The sequence below is a fragment of the Corvus kubaryi genome, unplaced genomic scaffold, assembly GCF_017639235.1.
Source record: "Corvus kubaryi isolate FWS band 111438036 unplaced genomic scaffold, C.kubaryi_AGA036_p1.0 137, whole genome shotgun sequence".
Taxonomy (NCBI): Eukaryota; Metazoa; Chordata; class Aves; order Passeriformes; family Corvidae; genus Corvus; species Corvus kubaryi.
Genome location: NW_024580671.1, coordinates 7632269 through 7652068, shown reverse-complemented (window position 1 = coordinate 7652068; position 19800 = coordinate 7632269). Strand labels below are relative to the sequence as shown.

The following is a 19800-nucleotide window of genomic DNA, read 5'->3' as shown; positions in this document are numbered from 1 at the left end:
TTATGCAGGCAGCTTTCTGTCTTAGAAGTCAACAAAGCAACACCTTCCTTTCGTTTTGGGTATCTTTTTTCTTTTTAAATTTTTTTTTTTTTCCTTCAAGGCAGTTACTTCTTCATTCATGTCTTTCATAGCCGCAGGAATCCATTCAAAGAAGAGATAGCTTATCTGGTTTTCTTTCATGTGTGTTCTTGCCTTGCTTCATCAAATCAGTATGCTTGCATGTGTTGGGAGAGACTGCGAGTTGCTGGTTTTTTATAAGGTTGACTTTTATGTCATTAAAGTGTGATGAGTTTATCGTGTTTTTCTGCATTTTAATTTCATTTGGGAAAAAAAAGAAGTAGTTTATGCCCCATTGTGAATATCTTCTGAAAACCAATTTAATGGCTTCTTTTATTGTGCAGAGCTGGTTATTTGCCTCAGAATATTCCTTTGGAGATTATGAGATACCTTTCAGAAGAAAAAGATTTTCTGCCTTGGCATGCTGCCAGCCGAGCTCTTTATCCTCTAGATAAATTGCTGGACCGTACAGAAAACTACAATATCTTCAATGTAAGAGATACAGCCTTCCTCTTTTTCTTTCTCTAGTTCTTCCTTTCTTTCTTCCCCTCACTCTTTCCATCTGTCCTTCCTGCCTTTCTTTCTTTCACCTCTTACTCCCTCCTTTTATTGTCAAGATTCGAACTGTTCCCCAGTCAGATACTGTAAACATGCTAGGGATATTAAGTTTCTTCCTAATTACTCTACTTAAACATAGCAATTATCAAGCTTTGATTCATTTGCATTTGAACAGTGATAACTGTTGTTTGAGGCATATATGACTAGAAGAAGGAAAGGTAATTATCCCTCATGTAAAATGTTATGACAAGTAAAGTATTTCACTTTAAAGAGCCAAAGTGTTCTATTGCCAGATTTTCCCCTTTGAGGAGCCCCACGGTGATATTTAGCTGGATGCCCAAGATCAGCAACAACAGCAAATATAGGCACAACTGAAAAGAATACATGCAACTGAAGCAAAGATTTGTAGTCATTATTTCATCCCAAAATCCATGGTGAATTCAATGCAGTTACCTTAATTAACAAGAATTAGATCACCGTTGAGTCAAAAGCCCATTCATAATTGCGTCCAAAGGGACAGCAGTAACAGCTCGCAGTAGATAATTAAGATAGACATGGCAAATATTTTAACATTTACCTGTAGCTACACTGAAGCATGGTTTATGAAGTACACAGATTTGACTGCAGCCAGTGACAATTATGAACTCTTGGGGTTTTTATTCACTGGGAATTTTATGTAGTCTACATATTTTCAATGGCCAATATATGGTAACATTATGTAATGTTGTAAAGCCTTCAAATGCAGGGGCTTTTTAAAGCCTGAAATTCTTAAGGATGCTTTTCTCTTCTTAAATGTATATTTGTTTCTCTGTGTGTGTGACCATAGGCACCATGCTCAGAGAGGAGGAAGTTAGAAGTGACTGTACGTGTATATGTAGAGGTACATATATACCTCTACAAGATATATAGATATAGATATACAGATATTGATACAGATATGTGTGAGTGTGTGTATATATATACACACATACATATGCACAGAATTACCTCATGACATGGAAAATGGTTTTTGTAGAACATACACTACAGATTAATAAAGATACATTGAAATTTTTATGAACCTGCAGAGCAGGCCTACATGCAAACCAGAGCCATAATGTAAAATGCTGCTGAAATAATTTGCATATTTAGTCTGTTGTTAACGGCAAAGAAAAATTCTTAGGAGTCTGCCATTGCTATTTCACTTTTAAACATGGTTGTGTAAAGAAAACACAATTTTAATAAATAAAACCAGTAAAATTCACAGCCGAGTTATGTTTTATCACTACTGATGGGAGTTTTGAAAGCTGAGGTGATAGCAGAGGAAATAAAAAGTCTTTTTAGTCACAGAATAACGTATCTGCTAGAGAAAGCTGCAGTATGAATCTTCTTTTGTGGTGACATATATACATGCCTATGCATCTGTAATAATAAAATAGATGCTCTCCTATGTGGTTCCGTAGATCTCAGTTCACGTTTTCAAATTGGTGAATTCCACTGGCAAAAGATTACACTGAGTACAATGACAGTGGTTTTCTTCAAAACTCGTCAGAATATTTAAATATGTCCTCTGTGTAAAAAGTAAAAGTCACTAAAACAGATCTTGTGCTTGTTTTGTACTTTAAGCACACTAGGAGCCTAAACTTAAAGCATAGTGTCATTAAGTGTACAAAGCTTATTTGCAGCCACATTGTTATGTATTCTGAAGTCAATTGACTGTACACATGTAATGTTTTTGCCATGGATATGGATATTAAAACAGTGTTCTTTTAAAAGTGAGCATGTACGGTGTAGTCAAGATTGGCCACAAACTAGAAATTAGGCTATTGACACTCTTGTAATTTTTCAGCTGCACATTGTGAGTTCAAAGTAGCATGTAATAAAGTTTTGAAATTCATGGATTTTGTAACAATAAATTGTCTTATACTAGGCATCTAATCTAGTAGCTCTTCTAGACCTTCATACTACAGCAGTGAAGGAGGATTATAAGTGGACAAGTAGCTTTGCTAAGTATTTGGAATTGGACAATATTTGAGGGTAAAAAGAGAGACCAAACCTCACTAGTCAGCAGTATTTCCATTTCAAGTAAAAGAGATTATTTTTAACATTAAATATACTTTTCTTTTTCTGCTTAGGAGTATATTCTAAGACAAGTTGCATCGATGTATCTGAAGCTTGGATGGCCAACAAACAATTTAAACAAATCACTTGTTCAAGCATCATACCAACATGAGTACTGTTATATTTTCGTTTTTATTGTTTATTTGTGGAATATAATTATATAAATGCTCCTAAAATTTAGTCATGTTTAGCATAAGCCAGTCATAATTCCTTAGCTCTATCACCCTTCTGTTTTTTCCTTTCTGTTTCCTTTCCTTTCTGGGTTGTAGGGAGAGCAGAAAGATGCTGTGAGAAGAAGAATTCTTTCTTAAGTTGAGAGAACATGATTTCCTAAGCCCTAACTTAATATCTGACTACACTGGGTTTCTAAGAACTTGTGCTCATGTGACCACAGAAGTTGGGAGGAGTGCATAAGTGTAAATGGGGGCTGCTTTTGATCCATGACGTTTCTTCAGTTGTTGCAGGCATTAAATCAACACTGAGATTTGTAAAGCCAGATTATCTTTGATATGTTGCCCAGCTACCGGTTGCTGTCACTGTTATAAGAAGCAGTTTTTTGTAAACATTCAAACACATTCAAACACATTCATTAATGCAGCCTTATTGCTTTCTTTAATGTGGACAGAGAGTTGCGTCGGGAAGTCATCATGTTGGCCTGCAGCTTCGGGAACAAGCACTGTCACCAGCAGGCTGCAACGTTAATCTCGGACTGGATTTCTAGCAATAGGAACCGGTAAGTGGAGCTGAAATGTGTATCTCACATCTCTCCTACTGAGAGGCAGTACAGCTCTTCCTCTCCTGCCTGCCCTGTCTGCAGTGCCTTCTTTTGCAAAGGTTTTTTTTTATGGGAGGAAGCAGAGGTTGCTGGCTGTCATTTAAAAATGTCTGTGGGGTTTCAGAATTAGTTATTTGACTTGGTGTATATGAGTGGGTGGAGGGGATTCTGCCCTCTCCTGATGAGTTACTGTCAGATAATTCCGTGCTAGAAGATGAGAAGATGGATTTTAAGGACAGATCTAAAGAAAGAAAGATGAGTGAACACCATGTTGTCAGACAAACATGAAACCTGTGCTGGGACAAGAGAGCCAAAGGTGCTAAACATTTGAAGAAGTGAGAGAGATTAGAGACAGAAGGACTGAGAAGTCAGGAAGGAAATGTAGCAAAGTGGTGCAGGGAAATGTTACAAGGTATTTAAGGGTGAAGACTTGAAAATTAATGTGATTCAGGAATACATGGAAAAGCTCATGTAAGGTTTCAGAGAGCAGATAATAAGATAGCTGATGCCTTGAGCATTAGCAGCACTGTAGTGGTTTGACAGCAAATATGTAAGTTAGGCTGTCTATACACAGGTTTATTCAGCTGAGGCAAGAGAATATGGGCCATGGATAGTGCATGAAGTTTATATTTTAAAGGCAAGCATCTAAGAAATATGAAATTACTGAAATTTCAAATATTTAATTATGCAGTGATATATGGACAATGATATGAGTGCAGAGTATAGGTTAAGACCCCAACTTCTTTAGAAAGAATAGTGGATTTTCTGATTATGTGAAATATTTGCACTGTACACATTTGTACATGGCATGATACTTTAGTTTAAAAGAGAATATTTTATTTTCAAATAAAAAAAAGCAAGATAAAAGTCTCTCACTTTTAGTCCCAGTTTTGTATTATCTCTGCAAGAGGATCAGATCTCTCTAGCCATACGAGCAGGCAGGATTTTTCAGAGATTTCTTGGACTAATCAGGTGTTTGTTTGCAATTAAAATATCTCTGTTTGTCTCTGGAATCTTTAAAAATCCTTTACAGTCATACCCAGTTATGTAAGTATCCAAGTATCTTTTAAAACCAGCCATGAACTGAACATGAAGGGAAATTACACTCCTATATGATTTTGAAACTTCTGGAAAAAAACCCAAACAACTTGCAACTATGACTATGTACCTTTAAGTAAGATGTGTGTGAGGTGGAGGGTTTTCCTGGGTAAGGTGATACCAGATATATTTACTATTAAATATATACCCCAGGGTTTGATATGAATTCTTATCATAAGCAGCAACAGTCAGTATGAAGCTATTCAAAGAGGCAATTAAAGAGAAAGAATCATTGGAAACAGTCTGCAAAAGTAATTTGCTTAGATATTCATTTGCAAAATTAGTTAATCAAACCTAGCATTACCTATTAGCATGCACAGCAGTAGATTTTTCAGTGTTAAAAAAGCTGTCACCCTACCTGTCTTTCCTTTCCCACAGGATTAAGAAAGGAGGCATCAGAAAAGAAAAACATAACAAAACTCAAGCTTATTGCTTTACCAACAGTAGCAAGAGAGAAAAGGAATAAATTTAAGGAGCTATCTGAAGATTCATCTTAGCCTTTCAATGGGGCCATTTTTGGTAGCAGAAGATTGTGTTTGCCAGCATATGATGAGTATTATGATAAAAGCACCACACCAGGGCAGAGGAGAATAGCTACTGTGTTAAAGCAATGTGTTTCTGAAAGGAGCTGCACAGTTTTGAAAAATGGCTGCAGCAAATAATGTAATTACATAATAGAGATTGACAGTCAGCTGATAAATAGGGGCACAACTGGCAAAGAAGATAGAGACATGCTTTTATTTATTTTTTAAGATCGTAGGATTTGTTCAGTCCCACACTTCAGAACTGACCAGTTTTCTCAGAGCAGTCTCACATCCTGAATGTAACTGATATATGAGCAAAACTCATTTCATATCTACTTACATGGAAACGACATTACAAAGACTACTAGTAATAGCAGCTCAGTAAACATAAAATCAGCTTGTGTTTCACAGTAACAGCATTTGTAGGGTATGTCAGTGTTCTCTCAGGAATGTTCAGATCCTGCTGAATCAGAGCTAACCCATAGCACCTTTACTCAGTTTAAGCTAACTCAGACTGAAACCTGAAAGTAAAACAAGGGCTCTTTTTCCTGCTTTTCTACCAAGAAAACAATGATTCTACAATCAGAATTTAATTAGCATGGCGTTTGAGTCATGCTTCTACCTCTTTTAGCACTTGAGAGACAGTAACTAGCTCAGGTGCAAAGGGCAAGCAGATAAGTACAAGACATATGCAGAGAGCACATCTAAAAGGTGCCATTTTGTATTCTTTCTCATCAATCGTTTTGCTCAGTTTGACGCCCTTAGCAGCTGTTTGTGAATTTGCTGCAAACAGCCACCTTGGAGCCTCTAAGATTCCCTCAGAGCTTGTTTCCTGACAAAGAAGGGGAAACTCATGCTGCTCCTCTTTCGCCACACTTCTCTGACAACTGGTGAGGAAAGTCGATGACAAGTACAGAAACTCTGTGTATTCTTGCCTATTCCAGACCTTATCAGCAAGTACTGTAAAAGTTCTTGGTTTTGCCATTCTGTGTTCTGAAACCAAACCACATAATTGACTGATGATTGCAGAAAGCCTGGTTTTGGTGGGTTTGCATAGCCAGAGCACAAAAACAGAGTTCCAGAGAGCTCAGAGATATTTTATATATAAATGTAATTTGAGTGTCATTGTGACAGTAAAAATAAAGGATAACTTGCATTTCCACCCATCCCCTCCCAGAAACTTTATTCTGGAAGATGACACAAATTTTTCAAAGCAGTAGAGACAATGGAATAAGGTTTGTGTCTCAAGATTTTAATAAACTGCAAATTAAGTCAGTATTAAATTAAAATGTGATATTAAATACCACATAAATGCACAGTCAGTAAATCATGTAAGCGAGGTTTTTGATTCCCTGGCCCTTACTGGAGTTAAAGTTGAAATAACTCTAACAGAGAATGTGCAATTAATAATACTGAAGAAATGCTAGCATTCATAACTTTTTTCACCACATTTTTAATCTATGACTTTTTAGATATTCTTTTGAAGTGTTTTTTTCTGTTTTACTTGTCATATTTAATTATGGATAAAGTGTTGGGTAGTACAATAACATCTAACTCTGGCATATGCTTACAATTGCTGTGGTTTTTAGTAATTATATTTAATCTAGTAAATTTTCTTAATCTGGTCCAGAAAGGAATTACCATCTACTCTTCGCAGTAAGAAAGTGAAGTAATCTTGATATCAGATACTGTTTGTATTTTGTCATTATAGACTCTTTACTGTGCAAATAATTTGCCACTGTTGACCAAATAAAATGAGGGTCATTCTTAGCACAAGGCCAGAGGTCCTCTTTGTATTTCCACTACTGTTTGAAAAAGCCATTAGATTTCCAACTACAGTGCTGCAGGTTTTCTTCTGGAATTAGTGAAAATACCCAATTTACGTGACCTGCAACACTAGCCTCTGTGCATGAAAGTGGAAGTCACCTAAGAGGCTTTGAAGACTTGAATTTCTAAAGTGGCTTAGGTGTTGCTTCATTTTCAGATTCCTGGCTCACAGGGCAGAATTAGATGCTCAGAGTTGCGCTTCCTACAAGGGGATTTGGGAGCCTCTAAAAACGCAGCCGGTGGCAGCCACTGTGCTGTGAAGAGCCTCTTAACATGAGATTCCGAACCATGAGTGGGCCCTCTTAGGGTCCAGCACTACAGGTAGAAAGATACCGATATCAAATGAATACGTAAATGGCAATTGTAGTGTATGGGGATCTTGCAAAAGATGCCTTTCAAAATTGTCACTAAAGCATGAAAAAGACTGCTCCTTTTCTTTTCCAACACAGCTGGCAGAGAAGCTGCTCTTCAATACCATTTCAAACAGTAGTGCTGAGATTCCAGCAGTTTACTGTGCTTCAGTTTAGTACCTCAGCCCTGTATCTGCCAATGCCTGCAGAGGGCAAGCCTGAGGAGGACCTGTATATGAGATGTTTGGGACAATATTAAGATGCTGCAACACACTTTCCTCCTGTAGCTTCAGCTCAGCTACTGGAATTTATTTCATTAGCAAGAAAATGATACAGTTCTCCAATCTAAAGATGAGAAAGCATTCATCTGAGGGAAGAGACTTCAGTACCTGAAATACCAGAAATACCAGAAATACTTAGACTGCAAGGGGCTTTAGGTGATATTGCTCATGGCCACTTTTTCAGGGCAAAACACAATGGAAAAACAAGAAATATAACTGAGAAAGAAATTTGTTTTTACAAGGAGCAAACCAAACACATAGCATCAGAAGCAGAAGAGACTATAAGGAGACATGTTGTTTTGCTGTTTTAGGAACTGATATATTTTAATCCTTACAATTGTTTAAAAAAAGCTCATTATTTCTTTCTACTGAAGATCAGAGGTTAGACCTCAAGGTAGGTCTTGTGGTGTTTTAATCCATGAGTTTAAGTGATTTTACTTTTTTTAAAAATGGCTGATGTGTCCAGCTCATTTTGCTTGAAAGTCTGTATTTACTTCTGACTTGATGGTGATATTAAGACAATGATTTTCACTCTCTTACATTGGGATATATGCTGCTCCTGTACTGGAACAATGGAAACCCTTGACACTTTTATGTTGATGTTCAGAAGAATAAAGAATAGAAAATATACAACCATGTTGAAATTTCCCTTGTAGTTTGAGAACATAAATTTACGGGGATTCAGTCAACAGCAGAATGTTGTACAAGAGAAGCTACTGTTGGCTGAAAATGAAGATGTTTGCTTCTACCTTCATTTAACTGAGCTCATCCCTGTGAAGCTTTCATGTGTGAAGAAATACATTATTCACACTCCTTAGATATAACAGCATTGTGGTTCAGCCTAAAAAATTAACAAAATTACCATTCAATGCCTGCCTGAGCTTAATAATCAGCCTTGTTAACCCCTTTAACCTTCACTGCATCTATTCTGAAGGAAAAACATGTTTCTAAGAGGATTAGCATTTTCAGACTTCCTGCCTTGGATAGGTTGAGTAAACATGTATTTCTGAAGTTCAGGAAAGAATGCATGGAGAGCTGCAATATGTAAACCCCTGACAGGAGATAAAAGGGGGTAATATTCAAATACACACTATGATGACTTGAAGCATAACACAGACATGAACATTTTTTGCAAACATCTATCTGGGTGCAGGCACAGTTATCTTCCAGCTACTCTTACCATACATCAGCTATAGGTTGCTGCATTTACATTTCTGCTGGCAAAGTCAACTGTGGATGTATGCTTGCTTTGGGCAAAGTTAAACAAGATGATGTAAACATGAATATGTGAGAGAGCTGCTTTGAACTGAGACAGCTGATTTTGCCTTCAGCAGAAAAAGGAGTACTTGTATTCTGATTCTGTTAGTAGAGCTGTGGTGACACTGTTCTTCTGCTGACATGCAGCACTGAACAGTGGGATATGATAGGATTGCATCAGACACAGTTACATGCAGATGTTCTGTGAGATGTTACCGGTTGGAAGGCCTCAGCTAGTTATAGCCACTTCCGTTTGCTCTTACTTTTAACTTCTTTAGAAATGTAACCATTGCTATTTATTGCTGTGGTTTACATGGAAACAAAGTACCTTAATGAGTGGCCTTAATATCCCTAGAAAACTGAGATTAAATGCATTTCACTAACATTGATATCATATCACTTTGGGGTGATTTTAGCTTTAACACAGTTTTTACTAGTTCAAATATTAATCTTCTGTCACAAGCTCTGGTCTCTGATCGGGTAACTCTGATCAGTTTTGAGGATGCTTGCAGTGGGGAGTGCAGGCTGCTCCACTGAATTAGGTTAAGCCATCATCCATTCTGTAGCCCGTGGGTTAATGAAGTTTTAATTTGTCTGTCTTTGTGAATGAGGAGAAGTAGAGACTGATCTTGAATGCAAATACAGATATTTTAAATCTGTTCTGGTCTAATCATCCAGATTGTTCTGAGAAATCTTGCAGTGCTGAAATGGGGCCATGTCACGGGACAAGTTGGAGCTTCAGACAATCCCTGTCTTAACCTCAGATTTTGGCAACAGTTTCAATTTAAGAAATCATTCTGGCCTGCAAGTACTAAGGATGGCAGTTCGGTTCTATTTATAAAATGAATTAGTTATTAAACAGACAGGAGATAACAGACAAAAGATTTTAATCAAAGTTACTGCACAGTTTAAAACTGAAAGGAACTACTAGTAGATTACAGCATGACATAAGCCAGTGCATGACATTAAGGTACCTATATTAAAGCTAGCAAAAGAAATAGTATTGCTTAGGGTCAAATGTAATTTACTTCTGAAACGATGACAATGTGCACAGATTCCTTCACTCAGCCTCTGTGGGAGTAACCGGGAAGGAAGCATCCCTACTCACGGGAAAAACTCCACACATTTCCATGGAATGTGTTGAGGATTTCTGCTTTATGAGAGTTTGGTGTAGTTTTTATAGTTTGTAAAGTGAGGTGTCTGTCCGTGAGAAGCCCAGTTTATCTTCCAGATCTCACATTGACAGTAAGATGTTTATTGGCAGTTGGGAGATGCAAGACCAGTGTTAACTCTGTGGTGCCAGAAGAACTCACTACAAGACAGCTTGTCCTGTTTGAGTTATCTGACTGGTTAACAAGCAACAGATAAGCTCTTGTGGGGGGCAAGATGCCCTGCTACAAGCCAGAGATCGCTGAAAAGAGAGTAAGAGATGAACTTTCCTGTTCTGTCTGTGGGTTTCAAGTCAGAACACATCCGTGTGTTGTTTGAATTACAAATGAACCACTTTTGGTTACAAAGTAATGAAATCAGAATCGTGCATGTCTGCACACTAATACTCAACTACCTTGTCTACATCTTTTGAAGTGTATTTATGAGATTTGGGCTTTTCCTGTAACTTCTGTTTGCCATTTCACTTCTGTCACACTGCTGTGATGGTTAGGAACATTGGTTAATTCTTTATCATCTCAAGAAAGGTGTAAATAATGAAGTAAATGTCTTCCATCACATAATTTGAAGGACAGTGATAACCAACAAGCCAAATTTGTGAGTTGTGAACCTCCACACTTGTTCATGCAGATTTTGTGTTTCCTCTACAAGGAATAATGGATTCATGTCCATCCACCTGCCTAAGTTGGCAGTGTCTTACTTGGCTGCACCTTTAACTACTTGGTGGAAATGCCACCAGAAAAACAATTGCAGGACTGTATAGGAGTGTGTAGCATGTCTATAAACAAAACTCTCCATAGATCTGAGGGAGTAGTAAATAACAAATTACCATTCATTAATTGAAGTAATTTCAATGAAGTCTGGCTTAGGTGATAGAAAATCAATTTTTTTCCAAACAAGCATTTTTTCTTTTGTTTTCTTCCTTGTTTATTTCTCTCTCTTGCTATTTGAAATAGATAATTTTATTGCTGTGTTTCACATGGCCACAGTAGTGCTACAGTCTTGCAACAACTTAGAAATGTACTTGTGTTTAACCACCTACATCAGTATTTGTGAGAACATGGCCAACAGGTTAATTACTTTTGTTAGTTGATTGGAAGAGGCACTAGGTTTTTTCAAGGGCTTGATGCCTACCAGCTATATTTGGAAATTGTTAGCAGCAAACATGAAAAAATGAGAGTTATTTTAATTTTTTTCACACATGAGTGTCTGATAAATGTAAAAAAATAAAGTGAATCCCTTCTTCTGTGTTCACAACCCCTAGAAGTTTTAATTACTGAAAAAAATCAGGCATAGCTATTCATGCATTTTGAAATGTTACTGGAGCTTTGCCAGCTAATGTAAGCCAGTGTTGCTGAAGTGATTTAACTAATTAATAGGTTGTTACAACATTTGAGTAGAATCTTGCACTCAAGTCAATAAAACTTAAGGAGGAAGAAAACACTGTTGAGTGCATGAGTTAATCAAGGACTTAGCACTCTGAAAGACCAACTGGGTCTTAATAGAGAGAGGACTTAATCTTGTAAAAGATAAAATTGGGCTTTATGGGCAGCTGGTTCAGGTAGTGTTTTTACCTTCTGACTTCTGTGTGTCACTGCAATAAAATGACCCTATATGGAGTAGTTATGGATTAGCAGTAATTAATTTAAAGTCCTTGTAATTTAGATTAGTTTCCAATTTTCTCATTCAGGGATGATCTCTCCACAACTTTGCAAAACAATTGATCAGAAATTGATCAGACCATATTTTTGTTGCAAAAACTGTCCAGAATGGACAAAAAGCATACCTACTCAGAGATCAGTGCCACAAAGAAGTCCTTAACTCATCACTCAGTCATTAAAATCAGTGTTGAAGAGCTTGACTATCCTGGTTGCATGTTCACTTGTGGGGGATCTTCAATAGGAATGGAAAGGAGCAATAGCAGTAACCATCACTTGAGGGATGATGTACTCTCTGCCTACCTCTGTCAGACCTGTGTGATACCTGGAACTTGGGAGCACAGGACAGGGACTGTGCATAGCTTTGCCCCAGACACCTTGACTAGCCCTGTTAATGTCCCCTGAAATCAATGGGAGACAGGCACCTAAATGTTGAGCCCATCACAGCTCTGTGCCTCAGTTTTCAAGGGGAAGTTCTGCCCTCTCTCTTTAGACTGGGTATGTGCTATGGCAGAGGATCATCCTCTCCTCTTTCTGCACAATGGTGCCAGCAGCATGACTGCTGGAGTTTGTAATAGAGAATGGGAATATAAAATTTGGGATGGAAGTTTTTAAAAACAAACTGTGTAGTGCTCTTCTTTGTAATAGCATCTGTATTACAGATCTGCCAACAAAGTACTAATACTTCATTCTTGTTTCTTATCTGAGCCCTGTAACCTATTAAACAAGACCATAAATATAGTCATCAAGAAAAATAGGCTTAAGTTAAATGTTAAATTGTTGCAAAAATAAAGAATAATATTCCTGATTAATTTTCTTTGTCAAATAGTACCATAACTGGTGTTGAAACTTGTTACTTAATCAAAGAACTGTCTAAACTATGTGCATTTACATTTTAAAAAATTAGAACACAATTTCCCCAGAAGATAAATAATTATGGTCCAATTTTAAAAGTGTATCTTTAATTGTTAGAACATACTTTAAATAGGAGCAAGTATGTACCAATTAATTATAACTTAGAACATTATTCTTAGCTCATTGTAGAGCTTTATAATTCACTCTTGAAAAAAAGAAATCCCTGTAAAGACACAGCACGATTTTAATTAATTTTTTTCTAACTCTTTAATTTTTAACTTTTTCTCCCAAAATGTTTAATTTTTAAACAAGCTTGGCTAGCTACATATTTCATTCTCACCATCACATCTCTTAAGCAAGAAAAATAAAGTTAAATAAATTGGATCAGTATTCAAATTAAAGCCATTTAAAGTGATGCTCTCAAACGTTTATTTCTATTCTTCTGAAGTATCCATCAATCATATTAGCTCTTTAAAAATGAGAGCAGCCTCGAAGGCACATTTGAGGCTTCACTGACAACAGGATGTGTTCTGCAGTGTTACAACCTAAGCAGTACCAAAATAATGGTGATTTTATCCACTTGATTCGGTTAATATAAGGGGCAAACATCCACATGCTGATCTAGTGCCTTGGAATTGCAATTTTCCAGGAACCTATAATACTAAAAAACCTGTAGACTGGAGAGGTTTCAGATATTTAAATAATGATAGAATATGTGCCCAAAACGACTGGATGAGTGAGAAAGCAAAAATTCCCACAAATGTGGGACAAAATTCAATTAGAGGACTCTCTGTAGGGGCAATAGTTAAAGAGAAATTACTTTGGGGATATTTGCGTTTTCATAAGCAATTTTCATTTCCACAAGAGGAACCCCCCTCTCTACAGTCCTGATTTCAAGCCTCTCACAGGAGTACTTTGTAGTTTTTCATAGCTGTACATTTTGTAGTTTCTGAAGGTAAGCTTTTTACAAGCAGTATTTGTGCTTGATGTCTTGGTTTGTAGGGGCTGATTTTTTTCACATTGTCCTAATTAGCTTATAGGTACAGACCTAAAACCTTCCCTGGAGCAGTTGATTGTATGATATTGATTACATCTGCTGCAGCAGTGCCAGTATACTGCTACTGATTTGGTGGCAGTAGAGTTTTCTTAGCAAGGAAAGTGATGACATCTAGGCTATGATCATGGGATCAGCTCCATCACTAGTCTTAAGTCCTCCTTCCTTCCCAGAGATGCAAATCATCCTGTGCTTACTGTCTATGCTGCTGCTAAAAGTGCTGCTGTTGGCCCTTAGAATGTAAAAAATGGACTAGCTGGGAAAGCCCTTTGAATTGATTTGTTTTACTGTAAATTTTGAAAAATGTAAACATCACAAGTGAGAAGTGCTGTCTGTTCTGGAGTTAGACATCCACTTCTAGGTACATCTGCTTCTGTGTCTGTACTAGGCAAAAAAAAAAAGGACAGACCTTCCAGCCCACATTTCCTACCTGTATTAATGGCACAATCAACCAAAAAAGTATTACCTTTTCCAGCTGCTTTATAGTTCCTTACAATAACTGTTGGCTGAACCATATATCTTGCAGTAATCCAAAGATAATATTTCTGCTGTCAAAGCTCTGAAAGAACTACATGTGCTTCTAAAAAAATGATTTAGTGTTTGTGTCAAGACATAAAGTCCTTCCTTTGTTGAAGTAAGGCTTGACTGTGTTCATCTGTTCTTCATATTCAGGTATCATATGATAGGTCAGATCTGGGGCAATAGGTTGTTTGGTCCCCTAATCAGGATAGCACCCCTTAGTCCCTTTTGTTTAGTGTATGTTCTTACAGCTGCTGTCAGTGTATTAAATCCCATATTAAAATTAAAAAAAAAAAAAAAGACATAAGCTAGTAAGAAAGTTGTGTTTTAAAAAAGAAATAAATTAGTGATGAGAAAATTGGGACATGATGACAGTATCATTTAATGTTCTGTGCAGAATGTATATGTACATGGCTGCATTTTTATGTTACTGTAATTGCTGACCCAAAGTTTTGAAAGAGAGTTGCAGTATTAGAAAGCTTTATGCCTCATTCTCAGTTAATATAAGTCAACACAAAGGCAGTACCTGAATATCTTTCCATTTCAGTGTTAGAGTTTTTTTCTGGAGAATGAATAAATGGCAGTAGAAAAACCTCTGTTCTTGATTGGGATAGCCCAGTCTGTGGTATAAGCCTTTGGTGAAATCCTCTTATAATTAAAGTATTGATGGAAACGTTTTTTTCCTGTTTCGTGTAAGTTCTGATACCAAATTTTACAGCAATAATTTCATTTTTTGTCCCACTGTATTACTGCAGACACAACTTTATTTACTTCTAGATTCTCTAGAGATCTTGAATACGAAGTTTCAGAGGAGTTTCCACTCAGTCATTACCAACAAAAAGAGGAATGCTTTTTCCTGAAAATCAGAAACATATTACCCTAAGAAATGTCTAACTTTACCTGTGGGAATACCCTTTGGGTCACAAAAGTTTCAACTTCTATGCTTGTATAGGAAACATAAAGCAAAGTAGGAAATTGAAAGTCTGGCTGAAACCTTTTTAGAAGAAGACCGTACATATGCACATACTGTACTAGATCTGAATTTGTCATTTAACTGTAGTTTGAATTGATATTAATTGAGCAGTAATCACAGTTTGCAACCATCCTATGGCACAGCTGGTTTTGGACTGGTATTAATATGCTGAAATAATTGATCAGATCTTTCTATTTTCTTCACTCCTGACAATATCATGTTTAAGTATCATTGTCACAGCATATCCTTTCTTACTTGTGTGTTACTATCTGAAGATGAAGCACTTTTCAGCACAAGGAGGGAGGAGTTTCTGGCTGATCAGGTCCTGTTGTAAAACAGTGCAAGGGCAAGAAGAGCAGATTTGGCATAGAGCCCAGCAACAGAGTGATAACATCCCGCACTAATTTGGAGAGCTTATGTTACCTGTAGGTTATGTGACACATTATGAGTTGATGAACTACATCACCATATTTTATAGTCTTCTGACAGTGTGACAGCATTATGAAGAGAATTGCAAGCATGTGTTATCCTTTAGAAAGCCCATTGGGATGGCCTGGAAGATGTTGGTGGCAGTAAAGAGATGCAAATGTAATTTTCAAAAAATCCCATTACTGTTGGACAATAATTTTGAACTCTCATAAATGTTCCTCCTTTTTATCCAGTATCAGGAGGCTGCTTATTTACCACAATGCTATTACTGATTTCTTTTGTAGAATCCCTCTCAATGTGAGAGACATCGTCTACTGTACAGGAGTTTCACTGATGGATGAAGATGTATGGGAGTTCATTTGGATGAAATTTCATTCTACCACAGCAGTGTCTGAGAAGAAAATATTATTAGAAGCCTTAACTTGCAGTGATGACAGAAACTTGCTCAACAGGTAAAAAATATTCTGTATTTGAATCTGTTACTAATAATCACTTCAACAGTTATGGATCATCACTTGAGCTTTCATCTAAATGAAAGAAATTTGCTTTTCAAATACAGGCTTACTGTCTGTTTAAACCATCTTATGCTTTTGCATTAATGCATATGAAAACTGACACATATTCTCTTTTCAATTCCAGACTTTCCTTTGTTCACTGGAAATGTTTAAAATCCTGTAATAATTATTGGTATTTTTTTGTTATCATGTCCTTTATTTAAATGTCTTGACCAGTCTGATCTTACAGATTTTATAAAAATGCACACGTGAAGTTGCACTCAGCTTTTATTGAAATCTTTTTACATCAAGATTTTTCTGATTCGTAAATGCGTCCAGTGTTTGAAATCATAGAAATAAACCACTGAACTCACTTGGAGACGTAAACAATTTGGCAGTGATCTTTTTTTTCTGAGAGTTTTCTGATGGAATGATGTTAGGCAATGTGTTTGTGAAACTAAATGTTCTTGTTTCTCCCACTAGACTTTTGAATTTGTCTCTCAACTCAGAAGTTGTCCTGGATCAGGATGCAATTGATGTGATAATCCACGTAGCTCGAAATCCACATGGAAGGGATCTTGCTTGGAAGTTTTTCAGAGAAAAATGGAAAATACTAAATGCTAGGTAAAGATAAAAATTCTCAATTTATTTTCATTTTTTTATCTTGATATAATTTGTGTAAGTTTTGTATAGGTACATTCCTGAATCTAGTGCATTCTCTTTTAATCCATAAATAGAAATGTCTCTAAATATGAAATACCTACATATGAGTCATAAATGCATTTATTCATGGCTTATCACACACACGCATAGAGACATTTGTCTCTTAGCAATCATCTGTATATATATTAGTGTATTGTGTCTATGCTTATGATAATGAATTCTATCTATATGTCAAGTGCTGCAGTTCTATTTCTGCGTAGGTAAAAAACAGCAGTTCCCAAAGGAATTTTTCTGATTTGAAGTCGGATAGAAAAAATAATCTTTTCAAAAATGTTATTTCAGCTGTGGAAAAAATGCACCAAATCCTTTTTGAGACATTTCCATTTTCAAAAGGATGTTAATGTAGTGTCATCCCCTTTCTTTCGACTCTGTGTTTCAGGTGAGTTTCAAGTAATAGAGGAGCAACATTTTGAATTAAAAATAGATGAACAGAAAGGAGACAAGGTTGCTCCTTACACCTGCTTCTCTTTCTCTTTGAACAAGTGCTACATGCTCCTACTCTGAAGCCCAGTCAACATTTAAAAATTCTTTTTGATGGAGATTTTGATATAAATTCAATGAATGACAAATTTCTGTAGTTCTTTAGGGACAGCCTGAGGGCCTGAAAGATTGCACAGCAGCTCGTCTGGTACTGACAGATTAAAAAGGACCAGGACTTGGATGAGGTCTGATTCTCAAAAGCAGGTGTCCAAGATTTTAAGGCATCCCATGCCAGGTCACACCTTTGGTGTTGGCAGGAAAGGCATTGGAGATCTGTTCCATTCTGGACTTGTGAGGAGCCAACTATTGTACCATGGAATATTTGAAATGGTATATTTAAGATGCTCTATTTAAGCAACTAAATCCCAGTGACGGATGAATACGGGTGAAAACTTCCTATAGGTTTCACAGCATCAAAATAAGAGTGAAAGAAACTAAGACACTGTGCAACTCTCCTAAAAATTCTGAAAGTTCTTCATGCCATTTTGGATAATACTTTATAGTCTAGTGGGATTTTAGAAGAAGTTCCTCTGGGAAAATAGATTTAAGCTGGAATTGGTTTTGGAAATTTATATTGCAGGAGCACACTTTCTGAAAGCCATTTCCAAAAAGCTCTTAAGAGTGAAGAGTTTAAGAATTCTCTGCTTTTGGTGTGATTATTCCAGGAACTGGACTTTTACACAGAAAGTGGATGGCAGATGTATTACTATTATGCAACGCAGTGCAGACAGAAAATAATTTTTCAGGTTCCTCCAGGAATTTATCCAGAGTTTAGGCATAAAGCCATCATAATCTGTATTGCCACAAACACATATGCTGTATTTGTGTCCTGCCTTAGTAAGTATGTTTATCTGACAACCTGGCTAACACCTGTGATTTTAGATGTGAACAATGTTAAGCAGTGTAGACAAATAGAAAATATTTAACAAACTATGCCACATGCCAAATCTTTTGGGTGTTACAATTTTAAATAGCTTAACTTCATTTAGAATTTGAATTGTATTTATTTCACTTGCCTGGAATGGGTTACTGTGTAATCTGAATTCCTAACAATCAGTAAGGCCTCATCAAAGACCTTTTATTGTCCTTTTTAAAAATAAGAAAATAACAGAGAGTTTGTCTTTTTGCCCAACACTGTCTTTGTGTTACCTTCGTTCAGTTTGATCTCCAAACACAAGTCAGAGCCACCAAAAAGATTGTAGCGGTTGATTTTTCTGAAAGTGACATCCAGTTGAGTTTCTGTGGATCACCAAAAGATTGAGCGCAGTGAAATGAAATATTTAATGCAAGCTGTACATATGTGATATATATTGAAAATAACATTGTTTTGTAATCATAGATTAGAACCTTTTAGGTGAGACTTTGAGAGAGTAGAATTAGTCTAATTAATACCTTGCCCCTTAACTGTTCAGTGAAACAGTGACATGATAGAATGCAAGGTCCTATACCTGGGTCACAGTAATCTCAGGCAGACCCACAGGCTGGGCAGAGAAGTGATTTGAGAGTGTCCCTGAGGAGAAGGACTTGGGGTAATGGTTGATGAAAAATGCAGCATGACCCAGCAATGTGCACTCACAGCCCAGAAAGCCAACCCTGGGCTGCATCCAAAGCAGCATGGTCAGCAGGTCAAGGCAGAGGATCCTGCCCCTCTTCTCTGCTCTGGAGAGACCCCACCTGGAGGGTTGTGTACAGTTCAAGTGTCCCCAGCATATGAAGGACATGGAACTGTTGGTGCAAGTCCAGAGGAAGGCCATAAAGTTGGTGAGAGGACTGGAGCACCTCCCCTACCAAGACAGACTGAGAAAGTTGGGGCTGTTCCGCCCAGAGAAGAGAAAGTTGCATGGAGACCTCACAGCAACATTCCAGTATCTGAAGGGGGCCTACCAGGAAGCCAGAGGGGGAGTCTTCATCAGGAACTGTAGTGATAGGACAAGGGGAATGGGTACAAATGGAAAGAGAGGAAATAAGTTAAGATATTAGGAAGAAATTTTTTACTGTGGGGGTGGTGAGACACTGGAACTGGTTGCCCAGGGAGGTTGTGGAGGCCCCATCCCTTGGCAGTGTTCAAAGCCAGGTTGGATAAGGCCTTGAGCAACCTGGTCTACCAGGAGGTGTCCCTGCACATGGAGGGGGGGGGGGTTGCGACTGGATGATCTTTAAGGTCCATTCTAACCCCTTAATGTTCTATGATTCTATGATTAGGCTTCTGATTTGAGCTTACCACACTACCGCATTTTTAAAATGTAAGCTTTATTGTGGAATTATAGTTCAAGAAGAGCATGTACCTCTTGGAGCAAGTGTCAAGGACAGTCACAAAGATGATATGAGGACATCCTGATATGATATGAAGACATCCTGAGAGAGCTGGGAATGTACAGCCTGGGGAAGAAAAGGCTCTGTGGAGACCTTATTGCGCCTTCCAGTACCTAAAGGGTCTTTACAGGAAAGCTGAAGAGGGACTTTTTACAAGGGCATGTAGTGGTAAGGGGGAACAGCTTCAAACTGAAGGAGGGCAGGTTTAGATTAGATAATTGGAAGAATTCCTTTACTGTGAGGGTGGTGGGGTATTGTTGGATAGGACTTTAGGCAACCTGGACTAGTGAAAGGTGTCCCTGCCATGG

The 19800-nt window shown here is 37.3% G+C and overlaps 1 protein-coding gene across 1 annotated transcript in view; it reads left to right on the top strand.

Moving 5' to 3' along the window:
* TRHDE (thyrotropin releasing hormone degrading enzyme) overlaps positions 1-19800 on the top strand; it is a 208797-nt gene that overhangs the window by 176341 nt on the left and 12656 nt on the right. The window contains exons 13-17 of the mRNA XM_042017748.1: positions 402-549; positions 2730-2827; positions 3341-3448; positions 15767-15934; positions 16460-16600. Of these exons, the coding sequence (XP_041873682.1) occupies positions 402-549; positions 2730-2827; positions 3341-3448; positions 15767-15934; positions 16460-16600 (663 nt within the window). The remainder of the gene's footprint in view (positions 1-401; positions 550-2729; positions 2828-3340; positions 3449-15766; positions 15935-16459; positions 16601-19800) is intronic.